The sequence below is a fragment of the Canis lupus genome, chromosome 18 (assembly GCF_011100685.1).
Source record: "Canis lupus familiaris isolate Mischka breed German Shepherd chromosome 18, alternate assembly UU_Cfam_GSD_1.0, whole genome shotgun sequence".
NCBI lineage: Eukaryota > Metazoa > Chordata > Mammalia > Carnivora > Canidae > Canis > Canis lupus.
Window position 1 is genome coordinate 34,375,368 of NC_049239.1, and position 23,690 is coordinate 34,399,057.

A 23,690-nucleotide genomic window follows, 5' to 3' on the forward strand; every position below is an offset into this window, starting at 1 on the left:
AGGGAACAGTTAATAGGATGTGTATGAGAAAATACGTGTGTATGTGAAAGAGTTTCGTAAACAAGGAAATACGTTTATTCACTGTTTTAAGTAGAATTTACGTAGGGGATCATCATGGTAGAAGGCACATGTCATAATCGGTTGTCATATGATTTCCCTGCTTAAATTGTATCTCGTGCACTCATGCAAGAAAAGGAGACTCAGGCTGCAGCAGGGTTGGATAACCTGATAGCCTGGCCAAGTGGGAGCTTGGCACGGGCACAAGAAAGGTTTTTTTTGAAACATTTTAATATTTTTTTTAAAACGAAGGGAAAATCATTAGTCATAGAGTGTAATATTTTTGTTTCCTGTAGCAAATGGGAGGAGGACACTTACAGATTTTCCGTTTCGGGGATTTTAAAAGGTCTCCATGTATTACTGGTGGTCACGGTCTTTTTCCAAGCCTGGGCGGGGAGCCTGAGTCACCCCGGCAAGGAGTGGCAGCCGGGGCTCCCCGGGCGTCGCCGGGGGTCCTGGGAAGGCGCGGGCAGTGCCAAGGGTCCGCAGACCGCGCGAGGGCTGGGGTGACCTTGGACTCCCACGCGGCGGCCCAGCGGGTCCCGGCCGAACCTCGGCGGGGGCGGAGCCTGGGGCGGGGCGGGGCCTGGGGCGGGGCGGAGCCTGGGGCGGGGGCGGAGCCTCGGCGGGGGCGGGGCCTGCGGGCGGAGTGGGGGCGGAGCCCGCTCCACCGAGGCTATAAAGGCGGGCGGGGCCGCGCGCGCAGGCTGCGCAGGGTCTGCGGCGGGATCGCGGGTGCGGGCAGGTAAGGCCCGAGGAGGCCCCGCGCGCGCTCACCGGCGGCGGGGCCCGGGCGGCGGGAGACCCCGGGGAGGGCGGGGTGGGGCGTCCTCCCCAGGCCCCTCGCTGCCGCCCGAGGCCCGCCGCATCCTCGCCCCGGGGGCGCCCCGAGAGCCCGGCAGAAGTCTGTCTTGCTTTAGCAGAAAGAGAAGGGCGGGAAGAGGGCGCTCTTTCCGAAACACCCCCGAGTCCCGCGCGCCGAGCCCCCCCGCCCGCCTGGCTGGGAACCGGAGCTGTGACGGGGGCAGCGACGGCGCGCCCGGGAGGAGGGGGCCCGGTCCCGCGCGGACCCGGACGCTGTGGAATCGGGGAGGAGGGCGGGGCCGAAACGGGGACAGTTGAAGTGCAGCGTGACGGGGCGGGGGCGGGGGTGCGGGGCGGGGACAGGTGTCCCGGCGGCTCGTGCCCGAGTTAGGGAGACGCAGCCCCCCGGGCCCCGGACAGGTGCCAGGTCACCTGTTCCGTTTCTGCCCGTCGCCGACACACGCGCTCGGGGGCCGGGAAGCGGCTCCTGGCAGGTGCCGAGCGGCCCCGGGACCCACCCGGGCGGAGGCCTCCGAACCTCGGGCCTCGCGTGTGCTCGAAGCCCGCGGGAGGCGCCGCGCGTGGGAAGGCTTGGCCCTGCCGACGGTGTCTCCCCTCCTCGCTGTCACGGCCGTGTGACCCGCCGATTGCTCCAGAAACCGGGTAGCTCCTCGCGGCGGTGACTTCCCCGGAGAGGTCGGGGGTGGGGGCGCCCAAGGAGACCGGCTCCCCAGCCCTCCCGGCTGCAGCGCTTCCCCTTCTTTCTCTACAGGCCACCCCGTCAGTGTCACAGCTTTTAGAGACAGAGCCTCCGCAGGTTAGCTTGTGATAATAAACAGCTTTTGAAGTGGGCGGAGAGACCTCATAGTAGAGGTTTGTGTGTGTGTGTATGTGTTTTTTTTTTTAACGATTTATTTATTCATGAGAGACACAGAGAGGCAGAGACACGGGCAGGGTCCCTGCGGGGAGCCCGATGCGGGACTCGATCCCAGGACCCCGGGGTCACGCCCTGAGCCCAAGGCAGATGCGCAGCCACTGAGCCCCCCAGGCGCCCCCAGACTAGTAGAGTTAACCCAGAGATGGCTTTGGGTTCAGTGCTCGGGGAAACCCCTCTTTCTTCTCCCACTTTGCCTGCCTTGCCTGGCTTAGCCTGCTGGTGGCTGTGGCTCTGGAATCCATCTGCAGTGGGTGTACGGGAGGAGCCGTGGTGAATTGGCACTTCCCTAGCAAGCTTAGGTGGCACAGCGTAGTAGTCCAGGGCCTGGGCATCAGGCCGGGGTTGTTTTGTTTTTGTTTTTAAAGATTTTATTTATTCATGAGAGACAGAGAGAGAGAGGCAGAGACACAGGCAGAGGGAGAAGCAGGCCCTGTGCAGGGAGCCTGATGCAGGATTCGATCCCGGGACTCCAGGATCACACCCTGGGCGGAAGGCAGGCGCCAAACTGCTGAGCCACCCTGGGATCCCCCTCGGTCCAGGGTTTGAATCTTGCCTGGGTGGGTAATCTGAGCAAGCTATTTAACCTCACCTTTGAGTCAGTAAAATATGAGGCCTTATTTCATAGGGTATTATATGGATCAAAGGAAACAATTCCTGGAAATCAGTTTGGCACCTGTCTGCGGAGGACAAGTGGCGGCTCTTAGTATTTCGGGTACCCTTGTGACCCCAGGGCGATGGTCCCTGTTCCCCACAGTGCAGGGGGACAGGGGGGCATCTTACTTCCAGATCTCTAAGGAAGGCACGCAGAGCTCTGAATGTTCACTAAGGGGGTGGGGTGGGGTGGCAACATTTCCAGACCCTGGTTATTCACTCTGGGAGGAAGTTTAAAACCTCAAGGTAGGTAGGGAGTTGCCTCACAGAGGACAACCCATGCCTGGAACTGCGTGCTCCTGGATTTTCAAAACAGGAACAGGAAACCTCAGTGTAAGGAAGATAGCCCATTATGCTGAGTGGTCTGGAAGATAAAAGCCCACATAAAATCCACTTTAGAGTGAGGAGAGCAGGTGTGTGATGGAATTCATCTTTCACAGATATGAGCTCTTGAAACAAGGCAAATTAAAAATTCGAGGCCAGCTCTTTGAACAGCCGCCAGGTGGCCACAAAGGAAAACACGCCCAGAGTCACTTGAGGTTTTCCAAATGGGAAGACGTGTTTTTATCTACACCCCAGATCTTTGTGAGATATCTTCACTGAACCATCGGCTTCTGTGCATGTGTAATCTTAAGGGGTAGGGCCGGGAGGAGGCTATCTCCTGAGGCCTTCTCTGGAAAGCTCCCTAGCTCTCGGGGCCCTGGAACACATGGCAGAGAAGGTCCTCGTAAGGGAAGCTGCAGATTCATGTGCTTTGGAGAGTTTTGGGGTGATCTCTCTGGCAGCAGGACCTCCAGGTGGCCGGGAGGGGCTGTCCATTATGACGGTGATTTTCTGTTTGTCTCTTCCCTCTGATGTAATGACTTCTCTGACCTGAGTGACTGATTTCTCTGTAGACGTCTCCGCACGCATGGCCACAGCAGGCACTGTGTGTGCCCACGGTGACAGGGAGGCAAAGCTTCGGGTCTCTGACAGTAATGTTTCGCCACTTGTGAGTTACCAGGCCCCGGTGAATGGAAGCGGGATCCACCCAGTGTGGCTCTGCAACAGCTTGTTGCCTTGGGACAGGTAACTTCATTCCCTGAGCCTCCACAATTTTCCCATAAAATGAGAACAGCTGGGTTCTAGTTTTTAAAGGACTCTCCTAGCCTCAAAGTCCATCTGCCTCTCAGGCTCCTAGGATCGGTGACTAAACTGATGGGTCTCTGAGTCTCCTGGAACCAGCGCTGAGTTTAAAAGTCTCTTACCTAGTCACCTCAGCTCCACTAATTTATTTAGCAGCTAAAATCACAGGGAGTCGCTCCTCCAGAGAGTTCAACTGTGGTTAAGAGCTCAGACCTGGGTCTAAATGCTGCCCTAACCATGAACCAGTTTTCTATTGCTACTGAAGACAAATTACCACAAATTTGGCAGCTTCACACCGGTTTATTAATCTTATGGTTCTGTTTGTCAGAAGTATGTCACGGCCTCACTGGGGCTGCGTTCCTTTCTGGAGGCTTTCTGGGAGAATCCATTCCTTGATCATTCAGGTTATTGGCACAATACAATCCTGTGGTTGGAGGACTGAGGTATTTCCTGGCCGCATGTCAGTTGAGGACTATTCCAAAGGCCACCTATATAGTCCTCGGCTGTGGCCTCACTTCATCCGTCTGCAAAACTCAGCAGTAGTAGGAGAGCTTCATCCTCCTCCCTGAATCTCTTGCCTCTTCTTTTTTTTTTTTAAGGTGGTTTTTGTTTTTGTTTTGTATGTAGAGATAGAGAGTACATGAGCAGTAGGAGAGAGGCATAGGGAGGAGAGAGAATTTTAAGCAGGCCTCTTGTCCAGAATGAGCGCAGTGTGGGGCTTGATTGCACAACCCTGAGATCATGACCTGAACCGAAATTAAGAGCCAGATGTCTAACCAACTGAGCCACCCAGGCACCCCAAGATTTTATTTATTTTTATTATTTTTTAAAGATTTTATTTATTCATGAGAGAGACAGAGAGAGGCAGAGGCAGAGGGAGAAGCAGGGTCCCTGCAGGGAGCCCGATGTAGGACTTGATCCCAGGGCCCCAGGATGACAACCTGAGCTGAGGGCAGACAGTCAACCACTGAGCCACCCAGGTGCGCCAAGATTTTTTTTTTTTTTTTTTCAAGATTTTATTTTTAAGTAATCTCTACGCCCAACTTGGGGCTTGAACTTACAACCCTAAGAGTTGCACGCACCACCAACTGAGCCAGCCAGGTCCCCTCTTGCTTCTACTTTCACATCCGACAGACCCTACTGCCTTCCTCATCCTTTTTATTGTAATCACCCACGTGATGCTGGATAATCTAGAACCATCTGCAGCCTTAATCTTATTTACAAAGTCGCTAAGGGAAAAAAAAAACAAAACAAAGTCGCTAAGGGTGCCGGTATTCACAGGTGCCCCGAATTAGGACACGGACCTCTCTGGGGGAGAGAGGCGTTATTTATCCTACTTTATCAGTGTTGCCCAAGTTCGTTCCCTTCCTCAACCGTCAGCTCCCACCTTTTGTAAACAGAGGCAGACATTAAATTTACTTTACAACATTGTGTGAGGATTAAATGCAGTTACCACGTCAAGCAGCAACATAGCAACTGGCCATAATTTTTGCTCACTGAAAGAAATAAGTGTGTGCTTATGGCAGGCATTCGGTGACATCAGATCCAGTGTAATCTCGTGGGCCCTTAAAAGAAGAAGGCTTTATTTAATCAGAACTGACAGCTTCTCTCTTAGCATTGTTAGACACTCTTCCAACCCTATCTAAAGTAATGTCACCCTTGTCCCAGGTCAGTCACTAACCCAGTGCTTCCCAGTATGTGCCTGGTTAGAAACACCGGAGACTCAGAACTCCTAGGGATGGGGCTCCGCATCTGTGCTGAACCACCCTCCAGATGATTCTTGTGCCACTCGGGTTTCAGAACCAGTGCTGTTCCTTTATTTTATTTTCTTCCTCGTCTTTCGCACTAGCTGGCATCCACCTCCGCTAGATTGGGAGCGAGGGCTTTGCCTGGTTCCATAGTTAATTGTAACGCAGCGCCTGGCACAACAGCTGCTCACGGCAGGCTCCTGCATGACTGTTGTGGGATGAATGGGGTGTAGGTGTTGAGACTGAACCTACTTCACGGTAGGAAAGAGACCCACCAGGGAATTCCTTTTGTCTGCTTCAGTTATGTCATCAAACAGTTGGTGTTAAATGCTTCGTGTTTAAATTCCTGTGGATTGTTTAGATAGACAGATACTTGGAAGGGCTGGTTGGGTTTTTTGGATGGATGGTCTTTGTTTTCCTTTTAAAATAATGGAATATGGGGGATGGGAAATGGAATACTGGCTCACACTATCCATAAATTTGCTACCCAAAACATTTTCAAGAACTTGATGGGGAATGCCTGTGTTTGTAAATTGGCTTGCAATGTTTTAGCATCCTCATATGTCTTGGGTGGATGCAAATGAATAAGTGAATGCACAGGTTGCTGTGCATTTATCTGCTTCGTTGTTCCTTTACCTGCTATGTTTTCATCCATATGGGGCTATAAACCCCTTGAGTCTTATTATATTTTATCATTGTATAAGATCATTATTACCCCTTCACAAGAGAGGAATGGAAGTAAAGGCATTCACTGTCTTAAATTTGTAGAAGTTGGCAGCAACGGGGGATTAGTATATTAGATCTCTCAGGACTGCTAGAAAATTGCCCAAGCCTCCTATCTTACAAAAACAGAGTATAACTAAAATCATTGCTATCAGACAGACATAGGAGGGTGTATGTACACAAAACACTTTTTTTTACCTCAAAGAAGCCGATTTTGAAAGGTGGTTTATACCACCTTTATGTTTTATTACCCAATCAGGTTTGGTAATAGAAAAATAAAAAGGGACGCCTGGGTGGCTCGGTGGTTGAACGTCTGCCTTTGGCTCAGGTCGTGATCCCTGGGGCCCTGGGATCGAGTCCTGCATCAGGCTCCCTGTGGGGGAGCCTGCTTCTCCTTCTGCCTGTGTCTCTCATGAATAAAAAATCTTTAAAAGAAAGAAAAAGAAGCTACAAGTGAAATGGTTCGTAAGTACATTAAAATATCCTGCTCTCATGTTGAGAGCTTTTTCTATAAAAATGTTTATTGTTAAGAAAATATATTTAAGCATGAATAAGCTACCATAATTATACGATCCTGTTTGCCACGAGTTCCAGAAATGTTCAAAAAAGTTAATATGGTATTCCAAGCATTGTACTTTTAGGAAAAAGTTATGAGATTTTAGCTATTTTCAGACTGGCTTTTTCCTTAAAACATTGTGACCAGCCTTTCCTATCTAGCACACCTCATGAGGTACACTTCTGCATCATGGAATTATATGCTAATTTACGTCTAGCCACCTATGTTGCCAGATTTTTACTGTTTTAAACAATGCTTCTGTGTCCTTGAGTGTTTACTTCATGCTGCAATGAAAAGCCTCTTTGGAGCACCCCTGAAGGAATCCACTTCAGAGTCAAGGTCAGAACCTCCTGGGAATACCAATCTGAACCTCCTAAGGCTGGCTTCAAGTGTGTTTTGCAACTCCAAAATGGTGTTTTGAGTAGGCTCACCCGTCTTTCTTCTGTGGACCTCATTCAGCAGGACTTTGGTCTGTTTCCAATAATTAAATTCACTGTTTACTGTTTAAATGAGTTAGCGTATTTAGAAAAGAGAGTGTTGAGGCCCTCTGGGTGCAGCTTGCATGGAAACGTTTGGTTTGGGTGGACTGGAAAAGTCATGGCAGCATTTCTGCTTCATGTCCTATCCAATGTATGCTTGATTAGGGGCATGGTTCTGAAGTCTAAACTGGAGGATGTTTTAGATGGAAGAGTTTGAAATCATGAGGTTCAATTTGTTTGTGTTTTCATTCAGAGAAAAATTTGCCAAAAGATAGGTGACATATGCCTACCAAATGGAAACATTAGTTACGTGTAGATTTGCCCAGTATTTCTAATTATGAAAGTAAAACCTGGTCCATTATAGAATAGTTGAAGAAAGTATGATAAAAAAAAGTAGAGTCAGGAAGAGAAGTAAGAAATCATAAATAATCCTGCTTAGCATTAGCTACTGTCAGCATTTGGGGGGGCATCGATAAAATAGCTTTAGAACATGAGGTGTCTTCTATCCTCCCTTGCCCCCCACTCCGTAATAACATTTTGCCCTTGGAAATTTATATTCTTTTTTTTAAATTTATTTTTATTTATTTATGATAGACATAGAGAGCGAGAGAGAGAGAGAGAGGCAGAGACACAGGCAGAGGGAGAAGCAGGCTCCATGCCAGGAGCCTGACGTGGGACTCGATCCCGGGACTCCAGGATCGCGCCCTGGGCCAAAGGCAGGCGCAAAACCGCTGAGCCACCCAGGGATCCCCGGAAATTTATATTCTTAGTAGTGGTTCGTGAAGACTTAGTCTTCTTTCTTTCTTTTTTTTTTTTTTTTTAAGATTTTGTTTATTTATTTATGAGAGACACGGAGAAAGAGAGGCAGAGACACAGGCAGAGGGAGAAGCAGGCCCCATGCAGGGAGCCCGTCGAGGGACTCGATCCGGGGTCTCCAGGATCACCCCTGGGCTGAAGGCAGCTCTAAACCGCTGAGCCACCGGGGCTGCCCCCTAGTCTTATTTCAATTTGAACCACTCAACCTTGTCATCCGCACACTGGCCACTTCCTCCCTGTGATCTTTGCCCTCCTGCAGCCATGGCATGGAAGCAGCTGCTGTAACCACCAGCCAGCCATGTGGGGTGTTGGAACCGACTTGACACTCCCCCTCCAGCCCAAAAAGCTGGGGGTTGCTTTATGTTTGGGGCCCGAGATGTCCCTGGCTCATCCATTCCAGGGTGTTTGTCTGGCTTCCTCACCTAAAGCTCCTTTCTGTCCACCCTCCCGACCCCTGCCCCCCCAACCCCCCAAACCACCTCCCTACCCAGTTTCTTCCTTCCGATCACCTTGTGATGTCAGTTGTACTATAGTGGCTATGGCTTTTTGGGCGCCTTCTTGAGCACCAGGCATTGCACCACGCGTATGTGTAATTATCCCCATAATTGGCTGAATGAAGAATGAAGCCCAGGACTGAGTTAACTCACCAGCACGGAAGGGGCAGAGCCAGAAGTGTCCACGGCCTGTTGGAGCGCCCTAGACCAGACCAGAGAGCCTGTCCCTTCCCCGGGTCATTGCTGCTTCTCTGCTTTTGTTAAGACATGAGCCTTTCTTGGTGGGCAGGTACTTTCTAAGGCACTTTGTCCCGGAACCCCTGGAACCCTTCTGTGTGTGGCACCCTGTTTGTCGTGGTGCTGTCATTTATGTGAAGGACTGTTCAGATGCTCCCTCCTGCCCCATCCATTGGGGACTCTTGATGTCGCAGCCAGTCTTATCTCAGAGCTCCTGTCCCCTGTGGGGGACCTCAGATTAAAACCTTCCTCTCCCTGTCTACTCGCAGGCAGCTGTTCTTTACAGACCTGAGCCCTGTCTGACTTGAGCCCATTCTGTCTACCGGGAAACTGCAGAGCTGGAGAAGCCAGGGGAAAAACTGGCAGGGTGCTGAGGCCTGGGTTGTTCACCCCAAGGGGAGAGTAGGTGGGGGCTCTTTCTTGTCACTCATCTGGCTCCAGGCGGAGGGCATTACAGGGCAGTCTGGGTGCCAGCAGGAGGCGCTGAGGCCTCTTCCTCAAGGATCAGGGTACAGAGACCTCAAGGTCCTCTACCTCTCAGGGTCAGGGGCCAGGAAGGAAGATCCACGGATCCTCAGATAACTCGGAACAGAAGTGTAGTAGACATGCCTGTCTGAGTTAGGACAAGAGCTCTGTGTGTGGTCGGGCTTGGTAACATCCTCCACTTATTGTACTTGGCTGTGTCGTAAGCACGTATTTGTTCAGCTTGTTTTATCTGCTGAATCCTTACAGTGTTGGGAAGCGCCATACACCTGCCCCTATTACAGATGAGGTGTAATGGAGCCTTGGTGGCAATGACAGGGCCAGCCCTTATGTCCAGGCCTCTGCCACTCCAGCATCTGACCTCTTAACCACTGCCCTTGGGCACACATCTCACTTCCTCACTGTGGCCAGCGACCCCCTGGAGGGTCAGCATGGCCAGGGTGACCCCAGAGGGGAGTGAAAGTTACTCATAAAGAAAGGCCAGGCCTGGGGTGCCTGGGTGGCTCAGTGGTTGAGCGTCTGCCTCTGGCTCAGGTCATGATCCCGGGGTCCTGGGATCGAGTCCCGCATCAGGTTTCCCGTGAGGAGCCTGCTTCTCCCTCTGCCTGGGTCTCTGTCTCCCTCTGGGCCTCTCATAAATAAACAAATCTTTAAAAAAAAAAAAAGGCCAGGCCTTGTTTGATTTTCTTCCTGGTTCCCCACACATCAGAAAGCAACCTGTCTCTTTCACCTGGGCATGACTTACTTGGTGCCAGAGCCTATTCTTTCTGCTTCTCAACTCCTCCCTGACCTTTTTCAGCCAGTTTCTGAGCAGCAGATGACCTCCAGAGGTGTAGGAATGACATTCCTAACTTAGAGGACGGTGGGGCTCACCCACCCAGAGCCCCGTCTGTCTGCCAGGCGGAAGTCCTGGCCTGTGGGGCTGAGAAGAGTAGAGCATGGAGCACCATGGTTTAGAGGTGCCCCATCTCCTGTTTCAGGATGGGGCCAGGGAAGTAGGGGCGGGATTGGGAGACCTCTTAGGTCTGCAACTCATGGTTCAGACATAGACAGCCAGAAACTCCTCTGTGTTGTGGCTTCCTTGTCAGGTAAGAGGAGGATCTGAGGCATTTCAGCCCTCCCCTTTCCTCCCCTGAGGCTCCCCGCCACACAGGTGGGCATTAATGTGATGGGACTAGTCATCAAAGCTACCTTGGTGCATACCCTCTCTACTTCCCCTGAGGGGAAGAGGTGGACAAGGTGGTGGCTCCATTGCACAGGTGGGGAGCCAGAGCTTCTGTGCACACTAAACCCTTGCCTCCTGCTCTGCTGCAGAAAGGATGCTGGTGCCTTCCAGGGTCACCCCTTTGGTCTGACACACTTAGTGGCATGGCCTGGAGAGGTGGCCCCTGCTGCCCCCCCACCCCGCCCCTGCTCAGCCAGCAGCTTGGGGCAGGGAACTCCCCTTATAGGGAAGACAGTGCCACCACCGCTGCTTAGAGGGACTGAGGCTTATTCAGAGCCAACCGCTGTGGCCAGGTGAGAGCTGGGGCGGAGCGCAGGTACTGCCCAGCCTGGTGTGCGTTGACTCCCTGCAGCTGCCTCTCTCAATAGGACGGGGAGCATTTCTTCAGTAACCTGAGGTGTGGGGGCCAGGAGAGCACCTTGGTTTTTTTCTTGGTCTGCTGACTCCTTCCCCATGTTACCTGAAGGCTCCAGGCCTTCCAGCTGTTGGCTTCTGACATAACCAGTCCTTTGCTTGGTGCATGACAACCCTCTGTGTCCCTTCCTTCCAGATTCTGTGGACAATCACAATGGGAAGCAAAGGAGGATTCATCCTGCCGGTGCTTCTGCTCATCCTGGCTGCCCTCTGCCATTCAGGTGAGTGGCCCGAGGGGACATGGATCCGGACCATCTCGGTCACTTCCATCGTAAGCTTCCTTTTTTCTTAGGCCTCAGGGGAGTGAGCTGATGCCACTGGCCTGGGGCCTGGCTTTGCTTCTTTTGCCTTCCAGTGTTAGAGGTCCTGGGCCGTGTGACCGCTCCTTCTACGTTACAGCCTTGCTCTCCTTGGAGCACCTTCCTGAGTTACAGCCCATCCTGGGCAGCAGAGCAGCTGTTTGGGGGGAGCAGGGCAGGAGGTCCATGTAGCAGCTGGAGTTTCCCCTCTCTCACAAGCTGTTGGGGACCCTAGTGGGGACCATCTTTAGAGTGCTGTGACACAGGGGGCATCTGTGTGACAGTGATGATGGTGAAGATCATAGGAGGAGCAGCAGCAGCTGGCTCACGGCATTCACACACCAACTGCTATTCTTAGCATTTTATCCGCATCGCTTCCTGAATCCTCACGTCAACCCTATGGAGTAGGTGCTGTTTTTGCCATCATTTTATAAATGACTTGACTAAGGTCCAAAGAGGAAATAATTTGTAAAATATCATACAGAATTTGAGCCCACGTGGACTGGCACCAGAGTGTCTGCTCTTAACTTCCTCCCCAGGCACCCTTCCGCAGCTCCTGGAAGTCTTTGTGTGTTCCTGAGTCTTAATTCTGTAACCGCAAAACACCTCTGAACCTGGGGCGCCTCAGTGGCTCAGTCGGTTAGACATACAACTCGATTTCGGCTCAGGTCATGATCTCAGACCACGATCTCAGGGTCATGGGATCAAGCCCTGCATCGGGCTCCACACACAGCAGGGCGTCTGCTTTTCCCTCTCCCTCTGTCTCTCCTCTCCCCCTGCCCTGCTTGCTCTGTCTCGCTTTCTCTCTCTCAAATAAATAAATAAATCCAAAAAAAAAAAAAAAAAAAAACCACCTGTGTTACTTGCTTTGCTTCATGATAAGGATCAAATGTTATTTTCTGCCTGTGTCCTGTTAGTACTGCCAGCTTTTCAGGATTTTTTTTTAAGTGGGAAAAAGGCAGAAAGGGGATCCCTGGGTGGCGCAGTGGTTTAGCGCTGCCTTTGGCCCAGGGCGCGATCCTGGAGACCCAGGATCGAATCCCATGTTGGGCTCCCAGTGCATGGAGCCTGCTTCTCCCTCTGCCTATGTCTCTGCCTCTCTCTCTCTCTCTGTGTGTGTGTGACTATCATAAATAAATAAAAATTTTAAAAAAAAGGCAAAAAGGGAAGCAGCAATGCAAAGAACAGTGAAGAGATTCCTTCTGTGCAGAGCGTGTCTCATATATATTATTAGCTTTAGCAGCTCCCATATATTGAATTCTTTCCTAGAGACCGTGGCAAGCCCTGTGTCTCCCTTAACCCTTCCAGTCACCCCACGAGGGATCATTGTTGTTATTCCCGCTTTACAGTTGAGGGAACCAAAGCAGAGAAGGAACTAGTTCAAGGACACATTTGGATACGTTCTCCCTTTCTGAGAAAAAAGAGCAGTCATGACCCTCCCTCCCCACCTCTGTTAATTCCAGCCAGGGGTCGGTGGTGATGTGGCTCCCCACTGTGACAACACTGTGGGATCATCTCTGTCCTTGTGTCTGGTGTATTTCCTGTGATTGGAATAGCCCAGATATGCCACAGCTATTTCTGGAGCAAACTTGGGCTTGGGGCCGTCAGCTGTTCTGTGACAGGTCCCCGCTGCCCTCAGGCACTTCCACAGAGACGCAGGGTATGGAGCCCGCACACACACGTGGGAGAGGCTTCCTTGGTGGCTGCCTAGGCCCTGAGGAACATGCAGGGAGCCTTCCTCTGCCCCACACTCGCACCTTCATTAGCCCAGAGTCGAATCCCCCCAGTCTGTGTTCTTTCCTTCTCTTTCGTGCTCTGGACAGTTAGAAAAACATCATGGTTAAACCAGGCTCAGGTTTCAGAACTGATGGTCTGGGCCTGAGTCCCAGCTCTCACTCTGCACCGTGTGACTTTAGGCAAGTTGGTTAACATTTTAGTCCTAGTTTTCTCTTCAAAAATGGAGCTGGAGATCTCTGAGCCTACCTCTCGTAGCACTTCTGGAAAGATCAAGAGCTTAGCATGTAGGCGCACAGGATATCTGCATGGTGAATGAACCTGTTAGCTATGAATATTTCTGCCCCACAGATGTTCCAAGTGTGAGCTTTGGTTCCTCCATTTAAACGTGTGTCAACAAGCCAGATGAGGGAAGCCCGGGTGGCTCAGCGATTGAGCACGTGCCTTCACACTCAGGGCATGGTCCTGGAGTCGCAAGATCGAGTCCCACATCGGGGTCCCTGCATGGAGCCTGCTTCTCCCTCTACCAGTGTCTCTGCCTCTCTCTCTCTCTCTGTGTGTCTCTCATTAATAAATAAATAAAATATTAACAAAAAAAAAAAGAAGCCAGATGAGCTCTGGTTGTAGCCAGGAGAAGATTCAGTCCCATGAACAACCTTTTCAGATGGCCCTCACAAGTATCCAGGCTAGAACACTCTTTCAACTCTTAGGTTCTCCCTTCTGAGGTATGTGAACACATCAGGAACAGGAAGGGGAATGCAGAAAAATCACATCTTTGTCCCTTCTCATTGTGGCTCCCCTCTCATACAAGCATGACCATCAATAACATTGGGAGGGAGGAGGAGAGTGGGCTTGGGGAACCTAGCCCTTGGGTATGGGGGCTGACTCCAGCTCTGCTGCTTGGGGTGTCCTTGGTGAGTCACTTCACTCCAGACGTCTGTCTGTGTCATCTGCAAACAAAGTGGGTGGGAGAGTGTTTTTTGGACTGACATTTTGAAGGTTAATCTGAAAATCTTCACAAATCAGGAGAGTCCTCAGCTAGGTGGAGGATTATATTATAATATGTTTAATTGACTCCTGTGGTGCTCAGGTCAGCGCCATTTTCTTCTGGCTTTCTGGAAGATTCTCTTTCCCTGAGTGATGAATGTAGGCATTGGTCTTAGAACTACAAGTCAGCTCTTGGGTTCTAAAACTTGGCCTGGGTTTAACCATGACAGTCTTCTATGAGATTTTACATATTTCATCTCTGAAAATGTCTTTTCACACAGATAGGTACTGCCAAATAACTGATTATCAGTCTACAAAAATGTGATCAAACAGCATATTTGTGATCTGGAAGGCATTTCCAGAATTCTGGTAGTTTTTTCTCTTGATAGTTTCCTTTTTTAAAATTTTTTTTAAATTTTTGATAGTTTCCTTTTAATATGTCATTACATTGCAGATTAATCACTTCTTTTTTAATCATTTCTAGTTGAAGGTAAGAGGAAACTTCTCAATTTTACGATTACATGGATTTTGAAATATGGAAATTCTTTTGCACTTGTATCAGGGTCCAAAATATGCTGCTGGAACTGTAGTTTGAGGTTGGAAAAATGTGTCTGCTACAGGTCCACTGCTGACCTCTGCCCCATACCAGTGGAGATGGTGGGCTCCCTTCTGCCACCAGGAGGGCAAGTCAATGGTGGTCTTACAAGTACTGACAGGCTTTCTTCCTGATTCTAGGTCATAGCCTGACATGCTACAGCTGTCCTGAATCAGAGTATATCTGCAATAATACCATCAGTTGTGGGATTAATCTTGATGCGTGTCTTTTCATCAAAGCCGGTAAGAGCCTGCCCCTTCCCTGTCTGCTCCATGTAATGGGACAATGAGGGCCTGAGAAAAAAATGTGTGCTATGCTCATTCTCATTAGACATATATTCAACAAGTAATAGCTACCATCTAAGAAATAAAAAGAAAAACACCCTTCAAGGTTATTTTATTCTTCTACCTTCTAACACAAAGTCTTTCCAGTGGCATCATCAAGAAATGCTGAACATGTCAGGTAAAATCCTAAAAGACGCAGGAGACCCACAGGTTCAGGAAAACCTGATAGAAAAGAAGAGAAGATTAATCTCCCCAAGAAAGGAGAAACCCCTCAATAAGTAGGGACACATCAGAATTATCCTGTCAGGCTGGACTATCTGATAATTTTGATGTAAATTCCTGGAATGTGGATAAAATTACAAGCCCTACGTGCGAGGTCTTTGACTGTAGAGGGGATAGATCCTCTGCCTGCATGCGGAGGACCACAGGCATTCTTTGTTGATGTAGAAAGCACAATAAGGCCCCTGTAGAGAACATAGACATTCATTCTACAAATATCTGAAGACTAGTTACGTGTGAGCACATACATCAAGTTAACCTTGATCATCTGTGTCTCAGGGACACCCCCTCCCCACTACAAAAAGTATAATTTGCAAATGAGAGAATAAAGGCGATATTCTGTGTAGAGTAAGAATTAGATTAGCAGTTAGGAGCTCTGAACTCCAATCTCTTTTCTGCCTTCAGTAAGTTCTTTCTGCCTTTTTTTTTTTTTTTTAATTTATGAAATGTGTTAGACGGTAAAGGTGAAGAAGAAAGGGGAGTAGAGTAGAGCCAAAATCTTTCTTCCAGCTCTCAAATCCCATTGTTTCTTATCTGATTGTTAAACTTGTATTACAAAAATGTTCCAACTTTATTGAAGTATAATTGACAGATAAAAATTGGGTATACTTGAGATGTATGGTGTGATTTGATACTTACATACATTGGAAAATGATTGCCACAGTGGCCTAATTAAGACATACAACCCATCACGAAGTTGCCATTTTTGTGTGTGATGAGATCACTAAGATCTACTTCCTTAACAAATTTCAAGTATATCATACACAGTATTAGTAACTATACTCCCCATGCTATAGATTAGATACCCAAAACTTACTCATCCTAAAATGAATTGTTCAGCTTTTAAAAGTAGTTCATATAAATAACAAGACACACCTTTAAAGAGTGGCCAAAATCCAAAATGCTGGCAACACCAAATGCTGACAAGAATTGCTCATGGGAATGCAAAATGGTATGACTTGGCTGTTTCTTTTTTTCTTTTTCTTTTTCTTTTTTTTTTTTTTTTTAAGATTTTATTTATTCATGAGAGGCACAGAGAGAGAGAGAGGCAGAGACACAGGCAGAGGGAGAAGCAGGGAGATCCAGGCCAGGATCACGACCTGGGCTGAAGGTGGTGCTAAACCGCTGAACCACCTGGGCTGCCCCTTGGCCATTTCTTAATAAGCTAAAAATACTCCCACCATATGATTCAGCAGTCACTGAATAGTTACCCAAAGGGACTGAAAACATATGTCCACACAAAAACCTGCACACAGATGTTTGTGCCAGCCTTATTCATAGTTGCCAAAATTTGGAAGCAACCAAGATGTCCGTCAGTAAGTGGATGAATAAACTGAACATTGCAGTGTATCCAGACAAGGGACTAAAAAGAAATGAACTCTCAAGCCATGAAAAGACATGAAGGAAATTTAAACACATATTACTAAGTGAAACAAGCCAACCTGAAAAGGCTACATAATGTGTCATTCTAATCATAGAACATTTTGGGAAAGGCAAAACTAAGGAGACCATTAAAGAGGTCAGTGGTTGGCAGGGGGTTAGCAGGAGGGAGGGAGGGATAAAAAGGTGGAGCACAGGGTTTTAGAGCAATAAAACTATGTGGTGTACAATATTGGTGGGTATATGTCTTGCATTTGTCAAACCCCATATAACACCCAGAGCGAACCCAATGTAAATCATAGACTTTGATGGTGATGGTGAATCCATGTCGGTTCAGCAATTGTAATGAATGTACCACTCTGGTGGGGGAGGAGAGGCTAATAACAGATTCCTCAGGGTAGGGATTGGGGGGCCAGGTCCAAATGAGGACTCTCAACTTTCTGCTCAATTTCGCTGTGAATCTCAAACTCCTCTAAAGAAAAAAATCTATTTTTTTAAAGGATCATTTGAATCCTAAATATTTTTCTTATGAACTTAAGTCCCACAACTCCAGCTTGACATGTGATTACAGCTGTTCTTGAAATAGAGAAATTCTGACCTTACAGCAGGACAGACACTACCAGAGCACCTAAATCCCCCTCCAGCTCAGATCATCATCTCCTGGGAGAGGCAAGGCACACTGTCATAAACAGGAGTCAAAGGTCAAGTAATCCATTGGAAAAATCATTCAGCTCTTCTAGCCACATTCCCCCCACCGCCAGCAGCTGTAAAATAGGAATATTTATCTCCTAGAGTCTGTGGGACATGTAGAGGAGAAAATGGGTATGTGGATGCTGTACAGATGGAGTCTAGAAGAGAGGCAGGTGTTGGGTGTTAATTCAGACACTATTTATTGGCGTCCTGGCCAGTCCCAGAACTAGAAGCCATGTACGTAGACCCTGGCGTAAGCCTCTGGTGGCAGTACCATGTGATCATTGCCATAATGACCTTCTGAATAGGGGGCACACTTAGCAATGCCAAGGACAATCAGGGGCTGGTGCTTCGTGAAGTTAGACTCAAAGTAAACCTTCAAAGAGATCAGGGATGATGTGCCAAGCAGAGAGAGAAACGCTAACATTCCAGTGACTCTGATAATCCACTTTATTTGGGTGATTCTGTTAGTGGCTTGGTGAGAAGCTCACCATCATAGATTGTTATGCAAATAGGATAATTGAAGGAGAGTGCTTGACTCCCTGCAGGACACAGAGTAAATGATTAATAAATTACTATCTGCTCTCCCCTAGGCTGTGAGGCTCCCCTAGTTAAAATTCCAGTAACTTTAGTGTTTTTCCAGTTCCAATTCCTGATTAGGATTGCTGCAGTAACTTGTCCTATTCAACAGCCTCCTCTAGTTCAGTATTAGAAACATCCACTTGAATACCTATGATCCAAGAAAGTAGACCCACTACAAACACTGTGTGGCCTTTGCCACTTGACCAAACTTCATTAAAGTGCATCCCCAACACTTCATCCCCTCAAGGGGGAGGATGAGATGGTTATATCTGCAGTTATAAATGTAGCTTTGTTCCCAGCTGTAAATGAAGATAAGTTAGTTACAACAAGCCCTCTAATAAGGAAATGGGCATCGGTATGGTTGGTTGGTTGTTGGTTTTTTTTTTTTTTTTCCTTCCAGCAGAGAAGATAAGGAAGTGATGCCAGGGCCAGGACCCTACCTTCTCTGTCGATATGTCTCCAGCAACTAGCACACAGTCTTGGCACATAGTTATTTTTGGAGAGGAAAATCCACCATAATTCCTCTCAATCAGCACATTGCTTTTCCCTTAACATAATTTTCCTGAAATATTAAAAAACCATAATAAGATACTTGGTGTAGGTATTTGGGGCCTTGATTTTTCTCTTTGCAAAATTGGGACCGTAATAGCATGTTGTTTTGGAAACTTCCTGTATTCCCGAGTAGTCAAATGACTTTTAAATGAAGTTTAAAATATTTTTAAAGTAGATCCAAAAAAAATAAAGAAGTAAATCCATCCAATGACTTAAAAAAAAACAAAACTCAATCCATACAGAAATGTATAAATGAAGGATAGTCTTCTGTGAAGGTAACATGGTTAAATGCCTTTGGGAATTTTTCCAGAGAAAATCAATGCATTTATCCCCTGTACATACACTTCTTTACACACATGCTCCCATTCAGCCTACTGTTCTGCCTCTATTCTATTGAGATAAAATTCACATACCAGAAAATTTACACTTTAAAATGTACAATATAGTGGCTTTTAGTGTATGCACAAGGCTGTGCCACTATCATAACTCCAGAGTATTTTTATCCTCGTAAAAGACGAGGATAAAAATCTATTGAGATAAAATTCACATACCAGAAAATTTACACTTTAAAATGTACAATATAGTGGCTTTTAGTGTATGCACAAGGCTGTGCCACTATCATAACTCCAGAGTATTTTTATCCTCGTAAAAGACCCCCCATAGCCATCAGTAGTCACTCCTCCTCACTCCTCCCCTCCACATACCTGGGCAGTGACTAATCTACTTGCAGTCTCCATGGATTCGCCTCTTCTGGATATTGACTATGAACTGACTCATACAGCGTGCGTGGCCTCTATGACTGGCTTCTTCCACCGAGCAGAATGACTTTTAAGGCTGACCCATGTCCTGGCATATCTGAGTACTTCCATTCCTTTTTGTGGTTGAATAATACTCCATTGTATGGAGAGACCACATTCTGTTTATCCATTCACCAGTTGTTGTTGTTTGTTTGTTTTTTTTTTTAAGATTTTATTTATTTATTCATGAGAGAGAGAGAGAGAGAGAGAGGTAGAGACACAGAGACACAGGCAGGGGGAGAAGCAGGCTCCATGCAGAGAGCCCAATGTGGGGCTCGATCCCAGGTCTCCAGGATCTCACCCTGGGCCAAAAGTGGTGCTAAACCACTGAGCCACCCAGGCTGCCCCTCCATTCACCAGTTAAGGGACATCTAGGTTTCCACTTTGTGGCTGTTTTGGATGCTGCTGCTGTGAACATTCATGTACAAGCTTTTGTGTGGATGTAGTTCTCAATTCTTCTGGGTATAGAGATAGAGCTAGAAATAAGAGGAAGAAATATATCTAGAAGTGGAATTGCTAGGTCACTTTTTTTTTTTTTTAGTGTAGTTGGCAGACAATATTACAGTAGTTTCAGGTGTATAACTTAGTGATTTGGCAGGTGTGTACATGGTATTGTGTTCACACATGTTCCCACCATACTGCTGTTAGTAGCGTAGACTGCATTCCCTATACTATACCTTTTATTCCTGTGACTTACTCATTTCATAACTGGCGGCCTGCATCTCCCTCTCCCCTTCACCCCTTCTGGCAACCTCGGTTTATCCTCTGTACTTATAGGTCTGATTCTGCTTTTTATTTGCTTATTCATTTGTTTCTTTTCTAGATCCCACTCATGAGTGGAATCATACAGTATTTGCCTTTCTCAGCCTTATTTCACTAAGCATAGTACCCTCTAGGTCCATCCATGTAACATTCTACTGCATGTGTGTTTGTGTGTGTGTGTGTGTGTGTGTGTGTGTAAACACACCACATCTTCTTTGTTCATTCTTCTATCAATAGACACTCGGGCTGCTTCCATATCTTGGTTATTATTAATAATGCTGCTACGAATAGGGTGCATATATATCTTGTCGAATAAGTGTTTTCATTTTCTTTGGGTAAATATCCAGCAGTGGAATTACTGGCTCATATGGTATTTGTAAGTCTTTTACAGATTTTTAACTTTTTGATTAATTGCCAGACTTTTCCAGAGCATCAGCACCATTTTACCTTCCCACCGATGGTGTATGAGGCTTCCAGTTTCTCCACATCCTTGTTATCACTTGTTCTTTCCAGTTTCTTGGTTATAGCCCTCCTACTGGGTGTGACGGAAGCTCAGCGTGGTTTTGATTTGTATTTTCCTAATGACTAATGATATTGAACCTCTTTTTATGTGCTGATTGGCCCTTCGTGTATCTTTTTTTTTGAGGAAATACCCGCATCCTTTGCACGTGTTTTGAGTTGTTTGTATATTTATTGTGTTGTAAGGATGTTTTATATATTCTGGACACTAGACTCATCAGATAACATTTTCTCCCTTTTTGCGGGTTGTCTTTTTATATTCTATAGTGCCCGTTGATGCACAAAGTCTTTAATTTTGTTGGAGTCCCAATTTATCCATTCTTCTACATTTTTTTAAAACTCAGACTCCAGTTCAACACATACAGGCCTGTGCCCGTCCTTATCTACCTGGAATTCTGTTGTATGGAACTCTACCCTAATTTCTTCACATTTTTTTTAGTAATGGACTGATTTTTGTCTTTTAGTTTTCTTGCTATTACAGATGGTGTGGTGATACAGTGACCACTCTTGAGCATCTATCTTAACCTTTTCCACAAGTAACTTCATAGAGTAAATTCTAGAAGTAGGATTGTTGGATTGTTAAAAATATCAGCAAACCTCTAAAACATCAGGAGGATTGGCTATTGCACCACGCACCACTCTCTGGGCTGACACTTTGGTTTTATGGAAAAGTTCTCTCTCGAGTTGTATCATCATCATTTGCTTAATCGTTCCCTTTTACAGCCCAACCAGGATACATGTTCTTGCCCAGGTGTCTCTACTTCCATAAGTAGCTGAGTTCTAAGAAGTAGAATTGAGAGCTCACAGGCTGGGATAGGTCATTCCGCACTTGCTAACTTACCTTTCTGTGTGTGTTTCTGTTCACAGATCCCCTAAGATATTACTACCAGTGTTGGAGGCAGAAAGATTGCAATTACCAGTACATTTCAAACTCTTTCCAAATTAAGAAGCTAGAGTACTATTGCTGCCAGAAGGACCTGTGTAATGGAAGTGCGGGCATGAGTGCCTCCAGGAAGACGGCTCTGCTGGTGACCCCATTGCTGGCGGTAGCCTGGACCCTGTATCTCTAAATCAACACCAGGAGGCCTTCTCCTAAACTTTCCGTTTCTGTATATTCCTTATTTCCTTTGCTGCTGCATTCTAAAGGCTATTTTTCACCTGGATCCTGTTGGGAAAGACAAACTAGCTTGAGCAACTTGATTAAGAGAGAGACTGAGAGATTTTGAAGACAAATCCTGTCTGCAGCAAAGACCCATTGGAGGGAAAAAATTTAAGAGTGTAGCATGTGTGATTTGAGCTAGGTTACATGCTCCTCCCTCTGCTTTTTGCAAGACCAGCTTTGCAGTGACAGCTCGAGTACATTAGATTCTCTGCACGCCCCAGTTACTTGTTACTTCCCTTCCAATTCCTTAGACTATGATCAGTGCTTTTGGGGGTGCTGAGGCAGGGGATTCTTTTCAACAGCCTCTCACAGGGAATGCTTTCATCCTCTCCCTTTGTGGCCGCCCAGCAGGCACAACAGATCTCTCCACATAGGGGCTGTCAGTCAGGGGCAGTGAGATTCTCAATGCAAAGCGATGGGAATGATCTTTGTATTCTCAACTAGCAGGGTCTGGCAGGGAAGGAGAGGAGTGTGGAAACCCCAGCCAGGTCTGTCTTCCGAGGGGTAGCAGTGGCTAAAATCGGAGTTCTCCTCTGTCCCTCAATTGTGAATGGGCCTTGCTGTCTTCACTAGAAAAACTTAATGGCATATGTTAATGATGTGTTAAAACTGTCCCCCCAACTTTTTCATTAGATTGGCGGGATATCTTGGCTTTGTCACACAGTTAAAGACTGAACGTGACGTTCTTTGTTAAAAATGACTTGCAGGATTAAGTGTGCTTATTTTAAATAATCCTGGTAGCCAGTCTCCTCATATATGTACGTATACTGTGTGAACACAGAGGGAGGAGCCTCTGGGGTTGCGATTTAGCACCTCCACATGTCCTCATGAACAGCAACAGGGGTGTTTTACCTGCCGACACCTGGCCTATCACAAATGTCACGGCATTTGAAAGCTCTCCCGGTTTCCTAAAAAGTGACACACCTTTTCAGGAGGGCAGAGTTTTGCCTTTGTCTTGTGGGTGTTGCTGAGTGATTCTCAAGATCCAGTAGACTTAAGGACACGTGTATTCTTACAATCTTGGCTGTATTTAACGGCAGAGCTTGACTTCGGCAGATGAGGGCAGCATTTCAGGATTAACATTTTTTTCAACCCTTTGATCATGTAATCTGTGTGACAGACTGGAATGAATGATGCCTTTCCGAAAATAAAATGTCAGCAAGTGCGTGAGTGTGGTTATTGGCCTGGAAGGAAAGCAACAAGTACAGTGTGCCCAGTGTAGCAACTGGCAAAAGAGAGCGTGGCCAGGGCCAGCCCTCCTGTTGGTGCCATTGCTTGAACAGAGACAAATAGGGACTTCCTCATCCAAACCTAGCATTGCCTTGGCGCTCTGGGTTCCCCACTGGCCCAGTGTTTTTCCTCACGCCGTCTTTAATTCTCTTGTCCAAGACATAATACCACATATGTAAATCTTTGCTCAGTAGGACTTTTTCCGACCAAGGAAGTACCAACCATGCCCACAGCCGCTGGCTGAGCCAAGAAGCTCTTTTCATGTAGGCCGTTGGAAACAGAACCAGTTTTGACTCACTTAGGCAGAAAATGAATCTAGAGGAACTTTTGGGAATTCAAAAGGGCAGAAGGCTTTCTCAAGATTCAGATTGCAGGGTACGACTGTCTTGAGTGTTGTCTTGAGTCATGTGCCCACATTGGGGCCAGGGTGCATTAAGAAAGGGGTAATTCTCTAAAGTGGGAACTGAGTGCTGCTAAGTGGGGAGATGCAGAGAGGGCTCCTGGGAGTGGAAATCGGCAAGCGTCCTAATTGTCCTAATCGATGGCCTGAAGCTTTGAGGTTTCTTTCCACAGAAAGTTACAATGACTCATGCCTTGAGCATTGGGTGTCTTGACCCAAAGGCAATACTGCAAAGGCCGGTGAGTGAAGAGCCAATAAATAGCCTTTGTATGGCTTTATAGGAACTTTCATATTGGGTTTAATATTGGATGGTGATAAAAACCCCATTGGATCTTCTCTCTTGGGGGATGAGGTCTGGATGCACACCAACTTGACTTTGGGAAAAAGCCTGGGAGGAGGGTCCTGTGCTTTTGTGCTTTGAAGCAATTGATTACTGCCTCTTCCTAGAAACCAAAATACTTAGTACGGTAGTTTTTCACTTAATAGTTAGGTTACCTAACAGAGTGAGCTTATAGAACCCAGTTAGGCCTTTCTGGAAACACATAATTCCAAAACACTGTTTGCCACAGTCTGTTTCCAAGGCCCACTGCCTCTTGTAATTATTTTGTTTCAGAATAGTAGCTGTTGAGCACACGGTTTTTGTGGTTGGAGGCCCTGGGTTCTGAGCCCGTCTCTTCCACAAACTGGCT

At 47.2% G+C, this 23,690-nt stretch overlaps 1 protein-coding gene across 1 annotated transcript; it reads left to right on the top strand.

Moving 5' to 3' along the window:
* Positions 1-726: 726 nt before the first annotated feature.
* Positions 727-22,536, top strand: CD59 (CD59 molecule). The gene is made up of 4 exons (XM_038563058.1): positions 727-802; positions 10,886-10,970; positions 14,505-14,606; positions 21,077-22,536. Exons 2-4 carry the CDS (start codon positions 10,904-10,906, stop codon positions 21,277-21,279), a joined length of 372 nt encoding a protein of 123 aa, XP_038418986.1. The 5' UTR covers positions 727-802; positions 10,886-10,903; the 3' UTR covers positions 21,280-22,536.
* The last annotated feature ends 1,154 nt before the right edge of the window (positions 22,537-23,690 follow it).